The 21666-nt window shown below is 55.0% G+C and overlaps 1 protein-coding gene across 1 annotated transcript in view; it reads left to right on the plus strand.

Annotated features, from left to right (window-relative positions):
* PRKCI (protein kinase C iota) overlaps window positions 1-21666 on the plus strand; it is an 86724-nt gene that overhangs the window by 56482 nt on the left and 8576 nt on the right. Inside the window, exons 7-17 of the mRNA XM_061568177.1 lie at window positions 659-755; window positions 2364-2404; window positions 2821-2991; window positions 4163-4260; window positions 4746-4832; window positions 4995-5130; window positions 6294-6381; window positions 7121-7246; window positions 16303-16382; window positions 19623-19712; window positions 21227-21342. Of these exons, the coding sequence (XP_061424161.1) occupies window positions 659-755; window positions 2364-2404; window positions 2821-2991; window positions 4163-4260; window positions 4746-4832; window positions 4995-5130; window positions 6294-6381; window positions 7121-7246; window positions 16303-16382; window positions 19623-19712; window positions 21227-21342 (1130 nt within the window). The remainder of the gene's footprint in view (window positions 1-658; window positions 756-2363; window positions 2405-2820; window positions 2992-4162; window positions 4261-4745; window positions 4833-4994; window positions 5131-6293; window positions 6382-7120; window positions 7247-16302; window positions 16383-19622; window positions 19713-21226; window positions 21343-21666) is intronic.

Below are 21666 nucleotides of genomic sequence, written 5' to 3' on the forward strand. Positions count from 1 at the left end.
ACGATGGTGATGACGATGCTGCTGATGGTTATTGATTTTATTATGGTAATAATTACGATGATCATGATGATGACAGTGACGATTTTTATACCGATGATGATGATTTTAATCCTCATGATTATGACAATCACGCTGATGGTGGTTGAGATTATTATGGTTATGGATGATGATGATCCACGTTGCTGCGGATTATGATAAGAAGGATTTGAAACCTCTGGAGTTTGATGATAATAATAATGCTGATGGTGGTTGCGATTATAACGGTTATGGATGGTGGTGCTGGCGGTGGCCGTAGTGGTTGCAGTGGTGGTGGTAGTGATTATTGTGTTGATGATGGTAATGGTGCTGGTGATGATGATGATGGTAGTGATGATGGTGGTGTTGATAATGGTGATGGGGTGGTGGTGGTGTTGATGATGGTGATGTGGTGGTGGTGGTGGTATTGATGGTGGTGATGGTGGTGGTGATGATGATGTGATGGTGGTGTTGATGATGTGATGGTGGTGTTGATGATGTGATGGTGGTGTTGATGATGGTGATGTGGTGGTGGTGGTGGTATTGATGATGGTGGTGGTGATGATGATGATGTTGATGATGATGGTGGTGATGGTGGTGATCACCCACGCGGGATACTAACGACGGTGATTGTGAATGCCAGGAGCCCACGACGCTACCGAGCCCTCACCAGCACAGCAACCAGGACAGCGTGCACTCTGACGACATCGAGAACATCCCGCCGGGAGAGGGCAGCACAGGTCAGGCGGAATCCGATGAGCTGCGAAGCTCTTGTCTCACCGATGTTCCAGTCGGGCGGCGGGTTGTCGTCCAGTTTACAGCAACAATTAAAAAACAACGATACGAGTTGAAAAAAAATGGAGGAAAGGGGAATAGCTAAAAATAAGTAAATATAAACAAAGTATTATAATAAATAATAATGATAATTCAAGGGTAAGCAAGTGACTAAAATATAAACAAAGTAGGGGAGGCGTCGGACTCGGACGATAGGCCGGGCTCGGGAGTCTACGACGGCCTGTCTCTCTACAGGGAGACAGGGACACACGTGGACACGCGTATACAGCAGGCTCTGAGATGCAGCCGTGGTACAAGTGTCCAACTCCCATCCCCTTCCGTGGAGATGGAGCCGCGAGAATCGTGTTCGGGACATAATAATACTACTAACATTCATACGGCACTTTTCATCAAGGATCTCAAAGCGCTGTACACAGGACGCAGCAGCAGCAGACACTCAGCATGAACATAATTATGTTATAAATACATTTGAAGAATCCCATTTACTCTAATGAACCAAAGGTTTAGTAAGAGGAATGGTATATAAATAAAAAATGCCCACAGGCTCAGAGGGATCACTCTGATGTCTTGTGGGAGAGCGATCCGTGGCCTGGGGGCGACACGGGGACAACGCCTCGGTCACCCGCAGAGCGAAGATGCCGGGACGCAGAGACAACATCAGCACCACCACGTCTCAGGGGCCTTGAGGGGGGGCACGTGGGGGTGCAGCATGGCAATGATGGAGGCCGGGGCAAGATGGTTCACTGCTTTGTGAGTTAACAATAGGATTTTAAACTGGATTCCACGTGAAGCTGGAAGGCAGTGAAGGAGGGAGGCCAACGCGTGCGTAGCACGATGTGACGGAGGAGGAGTTCTGGTTCACACAACCCGAGCAGCAGCCGCCGCCGTTGCGCAAGGGAGCTTCTTCAAGGCGCTTCGCACGCGACGGGCGACGACCTGCACGTCGTGCCTCACATTTTTGAAAGGGCATCTCTCCCTCACCCCCCCAGCGGTCGCTGTCCCTGTGCGGCACGGTGCGGCTCGGCACCGTGCCTGCGAGTGGGGGCCAGCGAGGGGGGGGGGCGACGATTGCTGCTGCTGTCTGTGATCGTGATTTGAGTGTCAGTGAACACACAATTCGGCCTCCCACACACCACACACACATGCAGCTCTCGTTCAGTATGTAAGGGATATTTGTACACATCCCATCTCGGGTTACCGGCGTGCCCATATCCGGCGCCCAGCCGCGGGCGAGCAGATCCGTGGGCACCCCCACATTTTCCAGGATGTGGAGGAGTCGGCCCTTCCGCCAGCAGTGGCGTGAGCGTGGCGAGTGGGGCGCAGCCCTGCAAGCCCCCCTGGCTCTCGTGCCGGCGCCGGTGACCGGTCAGCTCAGAGGCCGGTTGAACCCCCACCCCACGTGGGGGTGGGGGGGGGTGAATCCAGGTTCTCGACCGTGCCTGCTCGGTGCTCTGCCACGCCAGGACCTGGCCATTGTGAACCCAGCCGGCCGTCTCGACACTTGTGCGGTTGTTGACATTTTGTTGTTGTTGTTTTATATTTTTCCCTTGCAGACCAACCCTACAGGGTGCCAAACAGCGGCAAACCAGAAGAGGTGAGATGCTTTGTCTTCGCTTTGACACCAGGCTGCGTCATTGCTGTGCCTGTAATCACTCAGGCACGCCGTTCAATGTTTTAGCTTTGGAAGTAAACATTTTTTCCTGAATTTTATTTTACATGCATTGGATACCACTTGCATCCACCCTTTCAACCAACCATCCATTCATCCACATGTTTGTCCATCCATCCATTTGTCCATCTATCCAACCAACCATCCGCATGTCCGTCTATCCATCCATCTATTTATCCATCCATCCATTCAACCAACCATCCATCTTGCCATCTATCCATCCGTTTGTCCATCCACCCATCCATCCGTCCGACCATCCAACCATCCCTTAATCCACATGTCCGTCCATCCAACCGCGCGTCTTGTCTGGCCCGTCTGCACCCCCTTCCCGTCTCCCCCAGCTTCCGCAGGGCGGGAGGCAGGCGCACGCAGGCCTGGGCCTGCCGGACTTCGACCTGATCCGCGTGATCGGGAGAGGCAGCTACGCCAAGGTGCTGCTCGTGCGGCTCAAGCAGACCCAGAGGATCTACGCCATGAAGGTCGTCAAGAAGGAGCTCGTCAACGACGACGAGGTGGGGGTGGGGGTGGGGGGGGAGAGGAGGTTGTGGGGGTGGAGAAGGTTCCGTGCGTGGCTGGCCAGGTGGCCTCCGGTGATGTCACGCGTTTGTGCCGGAGAGGCCCCGGGGGGAGCTTTGATGGCCGACGTGAAACTTACAATACAAAAAACTGTCAAACTATTTTTACTTTACTAGGCAAGCCCCACTGTACTGTATCACTCTTTCAGAAGCGACCTGGCCAAGCGGCTTCTTGCGTGGAAATTTATAGCAGAAATACTCTTAAAAGCCTCTTTCTGAATGTGGCGGGAAATCCACATGACCACGGGGAGAGAGCCACGCAAACTCCAATACACAGGCGTCAGGGTCGGGATCAAACCCACTAACCCACCACCTCCTGTATACGAGGAGGTGAGGGAGTTAAAATCTTGCCGCCATGGCTCCCAGTTTAGCTAGTGGTGTTGCGTCACGTGACGTAGCATCCAATTGGATCTTGCGCAGAGCAGTGCGGCCATGCACGTTGGATGATGGTCCCCACACTCCTTGGTGTTCGACAACGGCCCACAATCCTTTGCATTATAGAATGGTCCACAATCCTTTGCATTACAGAACGGCCCTCACAATTCTTCACGTTAGAGAGCAGCCCCCAATCCTTTGCGTGAGAGACCGGCCCAACAGCCCTCAATCCTTTGTGCCAGAGAACGACCCAATGGAGCAGATATCACATCCCTTCAAGTGACCTCTGCTACACAAAGCAGGGGAGGGGGGGTGGGGGGACAGCATTTGCCCACCCGCCCTGCTGCACGAGAGTAACAATGCCAAAGATCCCCCGTGTAGCCTTAACAGACTGTAGGAGCAAGTGCTGTTAACGAGCACCTTTGAAGGCCGGCACGGCACACGAGGGGGTGAGTGGCCAGCACCACGCCCGTCCGCCTTTGTCTCCCCAGTGGCGATGTTTACACACCGCACCAGGTACTCATTTGAGGCTGAGTCGACCTAGGAGAGGCCCAGGACCGGTTCAGATAATCGTCACCGGTGTTGGCTGTGAGCGGAAATCGAACCCGGATGGCCGGGTTCATAGCGCAGCGCGCTAACCGCTACGCTACCGCTCCCGCACCACAGACGCTCGACCCCGACAGTCCGTTAACGCTGTACGGGGGGTGGGGGATCTCTTTGCCTTTGTGCGCAGGACATAGACTGGGTGCAGACGGAGAAGCACGTGTTTGAGCAGGCCTCCAACCACCCGTTCCTCGTGGGCCTCCACTCCTGCTTCCAGACGGACAGCCGGTGAGCAGCACTTCCGCGTTCGAACCGGGGAAGTAGAACCACGCGTACGGACGAATTCCCGCCGGCACTTGCCGACGCGTGGCCTTGCCCCGGGAGTGTTGATTGGGTGACGACGACGCTGCCGCTCTGCTCTTGGCCAATACCGGTGACGATTATCTGAACCGATCCTGGACCTCCCCTAAGTCGACTTAGCCTCAAATGAGTACCTGGTGCGGTGTGTAAACATCGCCACTGGGGAGACAAAGGCGGCCGGGTGTGGTGCTGGCCACCCGCCCCCTCGTGTGCTGTGTCGGCCTTCAGAGGTGCTCGCTAACAGCACTTGCCCCAACAGTCTGTTAAGGCTATATGGGGGAATCTGTCTTTGTATGTTTGTGCGTATGTGTGCGCGCGTGTGTGTGCGCGCGCGTGTATGTGCGCGCGTGTGCGTGCGTGTATGTGCGCGCGTGTATGTGCGTGTCCGTGTATGTATGTGTGTGTGTGCGCAGGCTCTTTTTCGTCATTGAGTACGTGAACGGTGGAGATCTGATGTTCCACATGCAGCGACAGCGCAAGCTTCCCGAGGAGCATGCCCGGTAGGTCAACTCCCCAGTCACGCACACAGATCAAGCCCCTAGTCACTCCATCTCTCCGTGTGACGTTTATCGTCTCTCCGTGTGAATTCTCCGTCTCTCCGCGTGACGTCTCCGTCTCTCCGCGTGATGTCTCCGTCCCTCTCCCGGTGGCTCTGCGTGTAGGTTCTACGCGGCTGAGATTTCGCTTGCGCTCAACTTCCTGCACGAGCGCGGGGTCGTGTACCGTGACCTCAAGCTGGACAACGTGCTGCTCGACTCGGAGGGGCACATCAAGCTCACAGACTACGGCATGTGCAAGGTGCGTGGCGCATCCACGTGTCTTTGTGCGTGTCTCCGCGTGTGCCTGCTTATGTGTGTGTGTGTCTGTATACGTCTGTGTGTGCGCATGTGTGTGTGTACGTGTGCGTCTCTTCGCGTGTCTGTGCATGTCTGCGTGTGAATGGCGGTTATTATTGTTATATTGTGTGCATCCGCATTTTTGCGCGTATACGTGTATGTTGACCTTCTTTCGCGCCGTGCGTAGCCAACCGTGCTAATCAGAGGCGCGGGACAATGTAGGTGTGGTGGCGCAGTGGTTAACGCGCTGCGCTACGAACCCGGCGACTCGAGTTATGGCATCATTCAATGGCGATTACTTGAACTAGTTTCGGATCGTCTTCTTCTCATCAGCTTGTTAAATAACTTTTGCTGTGTTACAAGATGTAATAGGCATGAGCACCCCCATCCAAAATGTAAGGCCCTGTTCAACGTAAAACAAAAATCCGTATTGTACAGACACTCATGTTGTGTTCCCGTGGAGCTTTTAGGTAAAACTAAATTCAGGTTCCAGCTCGCTCTACACGGGCTCGGTTTGTGTGCGATTCCGCATCCTCTATATGTGGTGGCTCCACCTATCTTTGCCCATAAATGTTCTGTACTATGGGGTTTCATTTCACTCGTACGCAGCTACACATTCGGACGTGGGACAACATTTTGCAGTGTACTGTGTGTACCGTGTGTACTGTATGCACTTCTTGGCAAGCAGCTGTCTCACACAGATACATCCAGTGTGTTACTGTGTGTGCTGTATGCGCTACTCGACAGGCAGCTGCCGCCTCGTGCCGTGTCGCTTTGTGGGCCCTTCTTGAAATGCATCGACTATTACTGCTGCCACCACGTAGAGCGAGGGAAGCCTCTCTCAGCAGATCTCCATTCCGTGGTCTCTGCATTGAAGCCCGTCGGCCTATTAGCATTCTGCTGATGAGACCCAGAATGTTGAAACCATTCCAGAGTTCGCTTGCGTCAGCGCACGCTGCTGGATCTTATTGGTCTGGAAATCCGGTAGGCTGAGATTTAATTTATTAGTATTACCCAGAGGCCCCGCTGAGTCTTAAGGCTCTTAGTGGAGCGATGCTGCTGCTGTGTCTGAACGTGCATGCGCACGTTCGTGCACTTGGTTGACGTCCTCGCGCTTGTCTCTAGGAGGGGCTGAGACCGGGAGACACGACCAGCACCTTCTGCGGGACGCCCAACTACATCGCTCCCGAAATCCTGCGCGGGGAGGAGTACGGTACGCGTCGAGCCTGCTGGCGAGTTAGCGAGCGCCTATTTAAGCCGGCCCCACCGGTCAGGGCCCCCCCCAGGACGACGGCGCGCTGGATGGCGACGGCGTCGTCGTCCGCGTGAAACGTCCTTTAGGATTGTTCAGATTATTTCGAGTATTTGGCCGCTGTAAATGTCCACGCGATAAGCCACTTCGTTGAGCTTTCGTTTGCGATGGCTTCTGCAAAATTACCAAATAGCTTGGTGGGTTTTTTCCTGCTAAAAATAGTTTGGTATAATTTATATTTTTTGTTGTAGTGATTTGCTTACCCTTGATATACTTTGCACTCCTGTCACGTTTTGTGTAATGTTTGTTGTTGTAATGTCCTGAGCCGCTCCTACTTGGAAACATCCGTTGGGATCGTTTAGATTATGTACAGTATTTAAGCCGCTTTAAATGTAACAATGCGATGAGCCGCTTCGTTGACCCATCATTTGTGATAGTCAGGGTGGCTTCTGAAAGAGAAGCGGATACCTCGGTGGGCTTTACCTGGTAAAATAAAACATAGTTTAGTTTAATTTGTATTTTGTAGTGATTTGCTTACCTTTGCTATACTTTGCGCTGCTGTCGTATTTTATTTGCGTATCGTTTGTTGTCGTAACGCCCTGGCCCAATCCTTGCTGGACATCTGTTTATAAAGAGCTTCATAGCTCATCGGATTCTCTGCCGTGTGGCGGACGGGCCGTGTCTCCCCCGTGGCGCGCAGGGTTCAGCGTGGACTGGTGGGCGCTGGGTGTGCTCATGTTCGAGATGATGGCGGGCCGCTCGCCCTTCGATATCGTGGGGATGATGGACAACCCGGACCAAAACTCGGAGGACTACCTCTTCCAAGGTTAGACTCCTGCTGGGACGGGGTGGTGGGGGGGAGGGGAGCGTGGTGGCACTGTAGGTTACGATCGCTGTGCCAGATGGGTGGGCGTCATGGTGTGGTGGCACTGTGTGGTTACGATCGCTATGCCAGGGGGGGTGGGTGTGGTGGCACTGTGTGGTTACGATCGCTGTGCCAGGGGGGGTGGGTGCGGTGGCACTGTGTGGTTACGATCGTTGTGCCAGGGGGGGTGGGTGTGGTGGCACTGTGTGGTTACGATCGCTGTGCCAGGGGGGGTGGGTGCGGTGGCACTGTGTGGTTACAATCGCTGTGCCAGGGGGGGTGGGTGTGGTGGCACTGTGTGGTTACGATCGCTGTGCCAGGGGGGGTGGGTGCGGTGGTGCGGTGGCACTGTGTGCGCCGGTTCGACTACCGGGTGCTCGGGCGCCACGGTGCGCGTTTGGTCTCTTGCCTCGAATCGTCGGCCGATGAAATCGGCGTTGCGTCGTCACGACTCAAAGGGCCCCCTGGCAACCCTCGGTGTTATTCAGGGTACGGCCCGCGGAATTGGTTATCACAGAGCTACCTCCGAGACCCCTCCTTCAAGTCACTTCTGGTATACACAGAGCAAGGCGGCGGTACTTCCCCCACCCAGTCCCTGCCTCAGAGAGCACGCTCTGTCGCTTGAACGGTCGCTTGAAGTCAGTAATCAACCAGGTCACTCTCGCAAATGAGGCTAATCCTGGTCTCCTGGGTTCTCACCTGGCTTAACAAAAATAAAGCTGAAACTTTAGCTCACCCACCCGCTCGGTCACTCACCCACTCGCCCACCCAACCACTCACCCACCCACCCACTCACCCACCCACTCACCCACCCACTCACCCACCCACTCACTCACTCACCCACCCACCCACTCACTCACCCACCTACTCACCCACTCGCCCTTCCACTCACCCACTCACCCTTCCACTCACCCACCCACTCACCCACTCACTTACGCACTCACTTACGCACCCACTCACTCACCCACTCACTCACCTACACACTCACCTACACACTCACCTACTCACTCACCCACCCACTCACCCACTCACCCACCCACTCACCCACCCACTCACCCACCCACTCACCCACTAACCCATTCATCCACCCACTCACCCACCCACTCACTCACCCACTCACCCACTCACTCACCCACTCACCCACTCACTCACTCACCCATCCATCCACTCACTCACCCACCCACCAGACTTGTTGAGCGAATTTCCCCAGAATTTTGGATGTCATTGGCACGGCACTCCGTTTAATTGTTCACCGCGCGAACAAAGTTTACATCGCATCGCCGGCTTACAATTCCTCCCTCCTCCCAAGTTCACGCGTCAACTTGCGCTCAATCCAAGAACGACAGTGACATTTTTTTTTCAATCTTCGATCCTCTGTTACACCTTCACTAGGTAGGGGGGGGGCTGTTTGTTCCTGGCCTCTTGGCGTTTTTCTGGCCCCTATGCTCAGCAACCCGTGGTATAAAATTAAATCAACAGCCACATGGTGGGTGGAGGTGGGGGGTGGGGTGGGGGTTGTGGGGGGTAGTGGGGGGTGTTCCCCGTCTAGTCAGATATCCAGAGCTAAGCTGGTTTGAACCTGGCAAGTGCTTGGGATGGGCTGATGGGTGGGGGGATGGGGGGGCTACGTCATCAGCAGAGGGCCAGTGCAGCGAAATCCATTGCTAACAAAAAATGAATGTCGCACAATTCATGGGAATTGCATCTCACAACGCTGTACGATAATTATATATATAAAATGGCTAAATCCTATTTGTAACAATTATTATGAATAATGAAAGCCTGCAGAAAATAAAACATGAATTAAAACAAATCATGAAATGGCATAAAAATAGAAGGAATGAACAACAACATGAAGTCGGAGCAATGAGTCCACTCAGTGGCGACGGTGTTAGTCCCTCCCCACGATCCACGCAGCCACCGCGAAGTCGGTTGTGCTCTTGTGAGACTGTGAGGCTGTGTGGCTGTGAGACTGTGAGGCTGTGGGACTGTGTGACTGAGGCTGTGAGGCTGTGTGGCTGTGAGGCTGTGTGACTGTGAGGCTGTGTGGCTGTGAGGCTGTGAGGCTGTGAGGCTGTGTGGCTGTGTGGCTGTGAGACTGTGAGACTGTGTGGCTGTGTGGCTGTGAGACTGTGTGGCTGTGTGGCTGTGAGGCTGTGTGACTGTGTGGCTGTGAGGCTGTGACACTGTGTGGCTGTGAGGCTGTGTGGCTGTGAGGCTGTGAGGCTGTGTGGCTGTGTGACTGTGAGGCTGTGAGGCTGTGAGGCTGTGTGGCTGTGAGGCTGTGAGGCTGTGTGGCTGTGTGACTGTGAGGCTGTGAGGCTGTGTGGCTGTGTGGCTGTGAGGCTGTGAGGCTGAGTGGCTGTGTGACTGTGAGGTTGTGTGACTGTGTGGCTGTGTGACTGTGAGGCTGTGAGGCTGTGTGGCTGTGAGGCTGTGAGGCTTTGAGGCTGTGTGGCTGTGAGGCTGTGTGACTGTGTGGCTGTGTGGCTGTGAGGCTGTGAGGCTGTGTGGCTGTGTGGCTGTGAGACTGTGAGACTGTGTGGCTGTGTGGCTGTGAGGCTGTGTGGCTGTGTGGCTGTGAGACTGTGAGACTGTGAGGCTGTGAGGCTGTGTGGCTGTGAGGCTGTGAGACTGTGAGGCTGTGTGGCTGTGAGACTGTGAGACTGTGTGGCTGTGTGGCTGTGAGGCTGTGTGGCTGTGTGGCTGTGAGACTGTGAGGCTGTGAGGCTGTGTGGCTGTGAGGCTGTGTGGCTGTGAGGCTGTGTGGCTGTGAGGCTGTGTGGCTGTGTGGCTGTGAGGCTGTGTGGTTGTGTGGCTGTGAGGCTGTGAGGCTGTGAGACTGTGATGCTGTGAGGCTGTGTGACTGTGAGGCTGTGTGGCTGTGTGGCTGTGTGGCTGTGAGACTGTGAGACTGTGTGACTGTGAGGCTGTGTGGCTGTGTGGCTGTGTGACTGAGGCTGTGTGGCTGTGTGGCTGTGAGACTGTGAGACTGTGAGGCTGTGTGGCTGTGAGGCTGTGTGGCTGTGAGGCTGTGAGGCTGTGTGGCTGTGTGGCTGTGAGGCTGTGAGGCTGTGTGACTGTGAGGCTGTGTGGCTGTGTGGCTGTGAGACTGTGAGGCTGTGAGACTGTGTGGCTGTGTGGCTGTGTGGCTGTGTGGCTGTGAGGCTGTGAGGCTGTGAGGCTGTGTGGCTGTGAGGCTGTGAGGCGGTGAGGCTGTGTGACTGTGAGGCTGTGAGGCTGTGTGGCTGTGTGACTGTGTGGCTGTGTGGCTGTGAGGCTGTGAGGCTGTGTGGCTGTGAGGCTGTGAGGCTGTGAGGTTGTGTGGCTGTGTGGCTGTGTGGCTGTGAGGCTGTGAGGCTGTGTGGCTGTGTGGCTGTGAGGCTGTGAGGCTGTGAGGCTGTGTGACTGTGTGGCTGTGTGCCTGTGAGGCTGTGTGGCTGTGTGGCTGTGAGGCTGTGAGGCTGTGTGGCTGTGTGGCTGTGATGCTGTGAGGCTGTGTAACTGTGTGGCTGTGAGACTGTGTAACTGTGTAACTGTGTGGCTGTGTGGCTGTGTGGCTGTGAGGCTGTGTGGCTGTGAGACTGTGTGGTTGTGTGGCTGTGTGGTTGTGTGGTTGTGTGGTTGTGAGGCTGTGATGCTGTGAGGCTGTGCAACTGTGTGGCTGTGAGACTGTGTAACTGTGTAACTGTGTGGCTGTGTGGCTGTGTGGCTGTGAGGCTGTGTGGCTGTGAGACTGTGTGGCTGTGAGACTGTGTGGTTGTGTGGTTGTGTGGCTGTGTGGCTGTGAGGCTGTGAGGCTGTGTGACTGTGAGGCTGTGTGGCTGTGTGGCTGTGAGACTGTGAGGCTGTGTGGCTGTGTGGCTGTGTGGCTGTGTGGCTGTGAGGCTGTGCGGCTGTGCGGCTGTGCGGCTGTGCGGCTGTGAGGCTGTGTGACTGTGAGGCTGTGAGGCTGTGAGGCTGTGTGGCTGTGTGGCTGTGAGGCTGTGTGGCTGTGAGGCTGTGAGGCTGTGTGGCTGTGAGACTGTGAGGCTGTGTGGCTGTGTGGCTGTGTGACTGTGAGGCTGTGTGGCTGTGTGGCTGTGTGGCTGTGAGGCTGTGTGGCTGTGTGGCTGTGAGGCTGTGAGGCTGTGTGGCTGTGTGACTGTGAGACTGTGAGGCTGTGAGGCTGTGTGGCTGTGAGGCTGTGAGGTTGTGTGGCTGTGTGGCTGTGAGGCTGTGAGGCTGTGTGGCTGTGTGGCTGTGAGGCTGTGTGACTGTGTGGCTGTGTGGCTGTGAGGCTGTGTGGCTGTGTGGCTGTGAGGCTGTGAGGCTGTGTGGCTGTGTGGCTGTGATGCTGTGAGGCTGTGAGACTGTGTGGCTGTGAGACTGTGTAACTGTGTAACTGTGTGGCTGTGTGGCTGTGTGGCTGTGTGGCTGTGAGGCTGTGTGGCTGTGAGACTGTGTGGTTGTGTGGCTGTGTGGTTGTGAGGCTGTGATGCTGTGAGGCTGTGTAACTGTGTGGCTGTGAGACTGTGTAACTGTGTAACTGTGTGGCTGTGTGGCTGTGAGGCTGTGTGGCTGTGAGACTGTGTGGTTGTGTGGCTGTGTGGCTGTGTGGCTGTGAGGCTGTGAGGCTGTGTGACTGTGAGGCTGTGTGGCTGTGTGGCTGTGAGGCTGTGAGGCTGTGAGACTGTGTGGCTGTGTGGCTGTGTGGCTGTGAGGCTGTGAGGCTGTGTGGCTGTGAGGCTGTGAGGCTGTGTGACTGTGAGGCTGTGAGGCTGTGTGGCTTGTGGCTGTGTGGCTGTGTGGCTGTGAGGCTGTGAGGCTGTGAGGCTGTGTGGCTGTGAGGCTGTGAGGCTGTGAGGTTGTGTGGCTGTGTGGCTGTGAGGCTGTGTGGCTGTGTGGCTGTGTGGCTGTGTGGCTGTGAGGCTGTGAGGCTGTGTGACTGTGGCTGTGTGGCTGTGAGGCTGTGTGGCTGTGTGGCTGTGAGGCTGTGAGGCTGTGTGGCTGTGTGGCTGTGAGACTGTGTGGTTGTGTGGCTGTGTGGTTGTGTGGTTGTGAGGCTGTGTGACTGTGTTGCTGTGTGGCTGTGTGGCTGTGAGGCTGTGAGGCTGTGTGACTGTGTGGCTGTGAGACTGCGTAACTGTGTGGCTGTGTGACTGTGTGGCTGTGTGGCTGTGAGACTGTGTGACTGTGTGGCTGTGTGGTTGTGTGGTTGTGAGGCTGTGTGACTGTGTTGCTGTGTGGCTGTGAGGCTGTGAGACTGTGTGGCTGTGTGGCTGTGAGGCTGTGTGGCTGTGAGGCTGTGCGGCTGTGCGGCTGTGCGGCTGTGAGGCTGTGTGACTGTGAGACTGTGAGGCTGTGTGGCTGTGTGGCTGTGAGGCTGTGTGGCTGTGAGGCTGTGAGGCTGTGTGGCTGTGAGGCTGTGAGGCTGTGAGGCTGTGTGGCTGTGTGACTGTGAGGCTGTGTGGCTGTGTGGCTGTGAGGCTGTGTGGCTGTGTGGCTGTGAGACTGTGAGGCTGTGAGGCTGTGTGGCTGTGTGACTGTGAGACTGTGAGACTGTGTGGCTGTGAGGCTGTGTGGCTGTGAGGCTGTGTGGCTGTGTGGCTGTGATGGCTGTGAGGCTGTGTGGCTGTGTGGTTGTGTGGCTGTGAGACTGTGAGGCTGTGAGACTGTGTGGCTGTGTGGCTGTGTGGCTGTGAGGCTGTGAGGCTGTGTGGCTGTGTGGCTTTGAGACTGTGAGGCTGTGTGGCTGTGAGGCTGTGTGACTGTGAGACTGTGAGACTGTGAGGCTGTGTGGCTGTGTGGCTGTGAGGCTGTGAGGCTGTGTGGCTGTGTGGTTGTGTGGCTGTGAGACTGTGAGGCTGTGAGGCTGTGAGACTGTGTGGCTGTGTGGCTGTGTGGCTGTGAGGCTGTGTGGCTGTGTGGCTGTGTGACTGTGAGACTGTGTGACTGTGAGGCTGTGTGACTGTGTGACTGTGAGACTGTGTGGCTGTGTGGCTGTAAGACTGTTAGACTGTGAGGCTGTGAGGCTGTGAGACTGAGTCTGTAAGGCTGTGTGGCTGTGTGGCTGTGAGGCTGTGAGACTGAGTCTGTAAGGCTGTGTGGCTGTGACTGTGTGGCTGTGAGACTGTGAGGCTGTGCGGCTGTGTGGCTGTGTGACTGTGTGGCTGTGAGGCTGTGAGGCTGTGAGACTGTGAGGCTGTGTGGCTGTGTGGCTGTGTGACTGTGTGGCTGTGAAGCTGTGTGGCTGTGAGACTGTGTGGCTGTGAGACTGTGTGGCTGTGAGACTGTGAGACTGTGTGGCTGTGTGGCTGTGTGGCTGTGTGGCTGTGAGGCTGTGAGGCTGTGAGGCTGTGAGGCTGTGCGGCTGTGCCGATGTGCTGCTGCGTGTTCGGGTTGTGGTGCCGCTCGGGGCAACGGTTCCACTCCACGTACCGGCGGTCGCTTCAGTGACCGAACTGAAGCGCGTGGAGCGAAACGTCGGACGTCGTGTGGAAACAACGCACGGCAAGCACAGCGGGAGAGGCTCGCTCGCGGCTGACGGCTAAAAAATGTTTTTGTTCCACCTGGAAAATGGTGCACACCATGCTCTCTCTGTTTCCTGTCTCTCCTTCCTTCTTTCCATGCGTGTGTGTGTGTATGTCAACGTGTCTTGTCTCTCTTTTGCGTCAACAATCCTTGCGTGTTCTGTCCCACGTCTGTCTTCTGTCTGGTGTGTGCGTGTCTTATCCTGTGTGTCTGTGAGTATTCTGTCCCGTGTGTCTGGGTGTGTGTCCCATCCCATGCGTGTGCGTTTGTCATGGTGTGTGTGCGCGTGTGCACGTCCGAGCGCTCGCTGTGTGTTGTTGTGGGCTGGTTTCTCCAGGACACGTTTACAAAGGTAGCGCCACCCTTCCCGTAAGTGTGATACCCGTCGCTTGCTTCTCGTGCCGCATGGGATGCCGGTTGCGCCTTACTCACAAAGCGAACGTGGCCCTCGGCCCGTTAACCACATCCCGTTAATCCACCAACGCTCGCATCCCCACGGCCTCCGCCCCCCCCCCCCATCTCTCCTGTCCCCCCTGCACCTTCCAAAGGCGACGCTTTGTTGTTTGTTACTGACACGGCGGTTGCTTGTGTTGTTGGTAATTCACGTCGGCGCGGGGCGGTGAGCCGGGAGCCACTACCGCGCGCCACCACGCTTGGACGGCTTCGCCGTTGTGCCTGCCCGCTGGCGCCGCTGCCGCTCTCGGCTCTCCCTGACGGCGTTTTTGGCGGGAAACGGCGTTCGTAATTATATACGAACGCCGTTTCCCTCCGCTTCAACACGGGGCGTGGATTGCCTAAACCCCCCTCCACCAGTGGTTCTTCTTCACCTGGGGTGCATCACTCACCCCCTGGGGGTACGAGATGCCCTTTCTGGGGGTGCGAGACATGGCCAGATTCTTTTTTTAAAGGTAAATAATTAAAAACACAAATTAAGCATGGGCACGTAAGTACAACAGCTACTTTGTTTCATCAAACCCTCTGTATTTATTAACATTGTACATTTTTTACGATTGAGAACCAAAGGGGTGCAAGGCTGCAGTGAAGGTTAAGAACCACTGCCCTACAGCATCAGTGTTGGCACCAGGCAGGCAGAGCGGTGCATTCTACACCTTTACGCCCCACGTGTGTTGTGTTGCTGTGGTGGTGTTGTTGTGGTGTTGACGATTAGAATGTGCGGTACGCGCGTGTGTGTCGTTGGGTGGTGTGGCTGGGTGGTGTGGCTCGGCGCCGCTGCTGCACATTTTGACTTGTGAACGCCACGCAACGTACGGCGTTTTGCCGTTCTCTACTAACGTGCCTGTGTGAGCAACTGTGTGCGCGTGTCAGTGCACGTGTGTGAGACTACGGGGAACGGTGGTAGCGTAGCGGTTAGCGCGCTGCACTACGAACCCGGAGCCCCGAGTTCGATTCCCACTCACGGTCAACACCGGTGACGATTATCTGGACTGGTCCTGGGCCTCCCCTACGTCGATTCAACCTCAAATGAGTACCTGGTGCGGTGTGTAAACATTGTCACTTGGCGTGGTGCTGGCCACCCAACCCCCATGCTTACCTTGCCGGCCTTCATAGGTGCTCACTAACAGCACTTGCTAACGGTCTGTTAAGGCTACATGGGGGATCTTTGTCTTTGCAAGTGTTCGTGTAAGCGTGTACAAGCATGTGTTTGAATGTACATGGCAATTCGCATGCTAGTTTTGAACTTGTGATTACGTGTATATGTGTTGGCACAGTAGGGGGCACAGCTGGTACTTCTGCCAGTCAGTCAACCCATGGCACCTGGGTCTATCCCCATGACCTCACTATCAGTCAGCCTTCGGCACTTCACGTGGCCTCAAAATGCACCTGGCTTGGCACAGGCGCCGTGGTGACGTCACCGCCACTTAGTGGCGAACGGCGGTTGTTGTGCGTATGGGTGGTGAACATCCAATTTCTTTCTAATATACTCTTAGGTTATTTCGGTAAAGTCACGTAGGTAAAAAAATAATAAAATAAAATAATAATAAATGTGATTTTATTTAGTTATTTTCATTTATTATTATTTTTTACCTACGTGACTTTACCGAAGAACCTAAGAGTATGAATCCTTGCAGTCACGAAAGCTTCAAATCTAGAATTATTTCTAATATATTTACGGGGTCATTCGCCCCCCAACACCCCCCACCCACAATATACACGACACCCGATATGTCCATCCGCATAATTCCCAGGGCACTCCGCTATGCGCATGCGAGGAACGCTTTCTGCAAAGCAACAACCCGAGCGGTCATTTGTATGACGACGCCGCCGCCGCAGAAAGAGCAGCGGAGGAGGGGGATTGGGTGGTTATAACGTGGCCACTCGAGGCCCGGAGCGCTCGCTGGGCGGAGGGACCCACGGCTCTTCAATGGGGGGGCGGGGTGCGGGGTGGCAGGCCAGCCCCGGGCCCAGCGGCGGTGCCCCGGCTAGTGCCAGGAGAGTAACGCGGCGCGTCGTGCCACGGGCCCCCCTCTCTCTCGTTGGCACAGTGATTCTGGAGAAGCAGATCAGGATCCCGAGGTCCCTCTCGGTGAAGGCGGCCAACGTGCTCAAGGGATTCCTCGACAAGGTGCGGGAGACGCCAGCTTGCCGCGCGTGTCTCTGTGTGCGTGTCTGTTGGATGTATGTGTGTGTCTCTGTGGGTGTCTGTGTGTCTGTGGGTGTGTGCTGGTGTGTTTAGGTGGGGAGCGTTAGTGTAGCGGTTAGCGCCCTGCGCTACAAACCGGTGACCCGAGTTCGGTTTCCGCTCACGGCCAACATCGGTGACGAATATCTGAACCGGTCCTGGGCCTCCCCTAGATCGACCCAGCCTCAAATGAGTACCTGGTGTGGTGTATAAACATTGCCACCCACCCCCTTAAGTACCGTTCTGGCCTTCATAGGTGCTCATTAACAGCACTTGCCCCAACAGTCTGTTAAGGCTATACGGGGATCTTTGTGTGTATCTGTTTCTGTGGGAGGGAAGCTCACAACAACAAGCTTAGCGCAGGATGGCTAAAACACAGCCAGTTGGCACAGTGGGGAGCATAGGTGGTGCATCTCCCAGTCATCTCAAGTCAGTGACCTGCTGGCAGCGAGCCTTTCAGGCTTCCCGTCACGGCCTTAAAGTGCACCGAGCCTGGCACAAAGGCTGTAGTGGTGTCATAGCCACTTAGTGGCGAATAGCTGCTGTTGTTGTACATATCTGTGTGTATCTGTACATGTCTAGATACCTGCTTGTGAATGTGTTTATCTCCATGTGTGTCTGTCTATCTGTGTGTGTGTGTCGATATGAAAGTTGCAAGCGAGAATTTCATCATCGCTTACGGCTGGGGTTGGCATCGTCCCCCACTCATCCTGATGTCGAGGGTAAATAGGGCGAGGTTTAGGACTGTGACTCATGCAGCTGCAATGGCTGCTTTGGGTACGCGGTCCAGACCTCCCCAGAGACCCGGGCTGACAGAGGAGGTGTTCAGGATGGTTGAGAAAAAGCGACAGGCCCACTCTAATCGTCTACAGCATCCCACGTCAGAGAATGAGGAGGCTTACCGCAGCCTTCGCTCGGAGGTTCGGAGAGCCGTGAGGCGCTGCAAGGATGGGTGGTGGTCGCGGGTTGCTGACGAGGTGGAGTCTTCCTCAGTAGCCTGCGATCACAAATCACTATTTAACTCCATCAAAAAAGTAACCTGCAGCACCACACCTATTACATCATTAGGGGAAAAACGGTAATACAATCTCTGACCCCCATGAACAGGTTTGCAGATTTGCTGAGCATTTCTGTGAGGTCCTGGGGGAGGGAAAAGCCTTCAGCCAGGAAAACATCATGGCACAAAGTGGGGATGACCCTGCTGAGGCTGCGGTGTCACCCCCTGTGAGTGGCTGGCTGAGGTGCCGTCTGTTCAGGAAGTATTGAAGGCGATCCAGAGTCTGAGACCAGGAAAGGCACCGGGCAGAGATGATTTCCCAAGCGAAATGCTGAGGGAGGGTGGCGTTTGGGCACAGACTGCCCTACATGACATCATAACAACAGGCTGGACCACTGGACGGGTTCCGCAGGTTTGGAAGGATGCCCTGGTGGTCCCCCTCTTTAAGAAGGGGACCGTACCGACTATAACAACTACAGGGGGCATCTCACTCCTCAGTGTGCCGGGAAAGGTCCTGGCAAGGATTATTCAACATCGCCTTGCTAGGCACACTGAGGAGAGGCTTGTGGAGCCCCAATGTGGTTTCAGGAAAGGGCGGTCCTGCACAGATGCCATATTTTCTGTCCGTCTGCTACAGCAGAGGTGTAGGGAATTCCAACAAGACCTACATCTCTGCTTTATTGACCTGGTCAAGGCCTATGATACCATCAGTAGGCCTGGGCTCTGGGTTGTTCTTCGTGCTTTCGGAGTCCCTGACCCTCTGCTCACGATCATTAAGGACCTTCATGATGGTGAGCGGGCCCGGGTAAAACTACGTGGCTGGGAGTCAGAGCCATTCCCTGTGCACCTTGGGGTGCGACATGGATGTCCTCTGGCTCCCACATTATTTAACATCTATTTTGACCACGTAGTTCATGAAGCCTTCAGTAGCTGTACCGGCGGAATTTCCATCTGGTACAGATGCAATGGGAGGCTGATCGATGCCCGGGTTTGGTCAAGGGCTCCCTATTGGTCAACCACGTTATGTATGCCGACGACCTGGTAATTGCAGCTCACTCAGAGGAGGAGTTGGAGGCGCTGCTGCTGAAACTGGAGTGTGCCACTAAGAGGTGGGGCCTTACCATCAGCCTCACCATAACGAAGCACCTGCCTGGGTATTTTGTACCATTGGGCACTCCACCCCCACAACTCCCAATCGGTGATGGGGCAGTTGTGGAGAGAGTGGAGAGTTTCCCATACCTGGGCAGTGTGCTCATGACCGGCTCCGGTTTAACAGCAGAGGTCTCACTCCGAATCAGTCGAGCGGCATTATCTTTTCATCGGTTGCGTAACGCTGCGTGGAAGCTACCTGGTCTGTCGCTCCGCACGAAGCTTCGGGTCTTCTCAGCCACGGTCATTCCCTCCCTTCTCTACGCTTGCGAAACGTGGACCTCCCTAATAGAACATCTTCGCCGGTTAGAAACATTTAGGCTGGCCTACCTACGATCAATCCTGGGTTTAACCAGGCTGGATTGTGTGAGAAGCTCACAAATCCTCGAAAGATCTGGGCAAAGTCCCATCGGTGAGCACCTCCGGCAGGCAAGGCTGCATTGGCTGGGCCATGTAGTCCGTATGCCCAATCACCGCATGCCCAAACACCTTTTGTTCGGCCGGATCGACGGGGCTAAACGGGCGCGGCACGGGCTAGAGAAGAGATGGAGTGACGTGGCACAGGAGGATGTGGCACTGAGTGGACTTGCCGATGACTGGTACCAGTGGTGTCAAGATCGGCCTCTGTGGAGGAGGCTCGTGAAGGACGCTACTGGGCAGTTGGAGGCAGTCGCCCTCCAACAACAACAGAGGGTGGAGGAGCGACGCTCACAACAACGAGCGGAGCGCCGGGTGGATAAGGCACAGCAAACTGGCACAGGTGGTGCATCAGTAAGTCATCTCAGTCGACCTGTGGAACCTGGGTCTGCCCCGTGACCTGCCAGCTGGCGTTCGACACTTCACGTGGCCTCAACGTGCACATAGCCTGGCACAAGCGTCGTGGTGACTTTACCGCCACTTAGTGGCGAATGGCAGTTGTTGTTGTCTAACTCCATGTGTGTATGTGTCTATCTTTTAGTGTGTTTGTGTCTATCTTCGAGTGTGTGTCTATCTCCGTATATGCGTATATGTCCATCCCCCTGTGTCCGTGTGCTCAGGACCCCCGGGAGAGACTCGGCTGCCATCCCCAGACGGGTTTCGCTGATATTCAGAGCCACGCGTTCTTCCGCACGATTGCGTGGGACATGGTGCGTCTCTCTCTCTGTCTCTCTACCTGTCCCACTTATCACACACTCGCTCAGACAATCGGATAGACTTACACATATATGCACAGATATACACCGACACGCACAGACTTCCACAGACAATCACAGATGTACACAGACATACACAAACTTACACAGATACTCACCGATGTACACAGAGACTCATAGACTTACACAGACACTCAAGACTTACACAGACAGTCACAGACTTACACAGACAGTCACAGACTTACACAGACACTCACAGACTTACACAGAGACTCACAGACTTACACATAGACTCACAGACACTCACATACACTTACAGATTCATACAGACTTACACAGACACAGACTTACACAGACACTCAAGACTTACACAGACACCCACAGACTTACACAGAGACTCATAGACCTACACAGACACTCACAGACTTACACAGAGACTCATAGACTTACACAGACACTCACAGACTTACACAGAGACTCACAGACTTACACAGAGACTCACAGACTTACACAGAGATTCACAGACGCTCACATACACTTACAGATTCATACAGACTTACACAGACACAGACTTACACAGACACTCATAGGCTTACACACACGCACAGACTTCCACAGACAATCACAGATGTACAGACATACACAAACTTACACAGACACTCACCGATGTACACAGATACTCACAGACACTCACAGACACTCACAGACTTACACAGACACTCACAAACTTACACAGACACTCACATACTTACACAGACACTCACAGACTTACACAGACACTCACAGACTTACACAGACACTCACAGACTTACACAGACACTCACAGACTTACACAGACACTCACAGACTTACACAGACACTCACAGACTTACACAGACACTCACAGACTTACACAGAGACTCACAGACTTACACAGAGATTCACAGACGCTCACATACACTTACAGATTCATACAGACTTACACAGACACAGACTTACACAGACACTCATAGGCTTACACACACGCACAGACTTACACAGACAATCACAGATGTACAGACATACACAAACTTACACAGACACTCACCGATGTACACAGATACTCACAGACACTCACAGACACTCACAGACTTACACAGACACTCACAAACTTACACAGACACTCACATACTTACACAGACACTCACAGACTTACACAGACACTCACAGACTTACACAGACACTCACAGACTTACACAGACACTCACAGACTTACACAGACACTCACAGACTTACACAGACACTCACAGACTTACACAGACACTCACAGACTTACACAGACACTAACAGACTTACACAGACACTCACAGACTTACACAGACACTCACAGACTTACACAGGGCGGGTGGGAGCCCAGTTCACGCCGATACGTGTTCACGTTCCTGCAGAAGTCCGGTGTCCGTGCCTCTGGCCACTGACCTCCCTCGCCGCTCTCCTTGCGCTCCCCCACCCCACCCCCCATCCCTCCCTCCCTCCCCCGCCCCCACCAGCTGGAACAGAAGCAGGTGATTCCTCCCTTCAAGCCTCACATCGCGGGAGACTTTGGCCTCGACAACTTTGACAGCCAGTTCACCACGGAGCCCGTGCACTTCACCCCCGACGACGAGTGAGCAGCGCCGCCCGGCGTCCACCACCCCCGTCCCTCTTCCCCCACTTCGAGCCCACTCACCTCCCCCCCCCCCTCAAACCAGGGCCCAGCCCAGCCAGTGTGGTCGCAGCCAAAGCCACAGTGTCCCTGCTATCACCACTGCAAGCCCATACCTTCCGATTAACCCACGACCCACTCGGCGTGGTAGCAGACACGGCGTGCGCCGTCCCTGATATCCCCACCGCTAGCCCATACCCACCCCCTCGACCCAGTCCACTCGGCGTGGTAGCAGCCACAGCGTCGTCGTCCCCGTCTCTGATATCCCCACCGCTAGCTCGTACC

This window comes from Lethenteron reissneri, chromosome 40, assembly GCF_015708825.2.
Source record: "Lethenteron reissneri isolate LAM-NWPU_2019-01 chromosome 40, ASM1570882v1, whole genome shotgun sequence".
Classification (NCBI taxonomy): Eukaryota; Metazoa; Chordata; class Hyperoartia; order Petromyzontiformes; family Petromyzontidae; genus Lethenteron; species Lethenteron reissneri.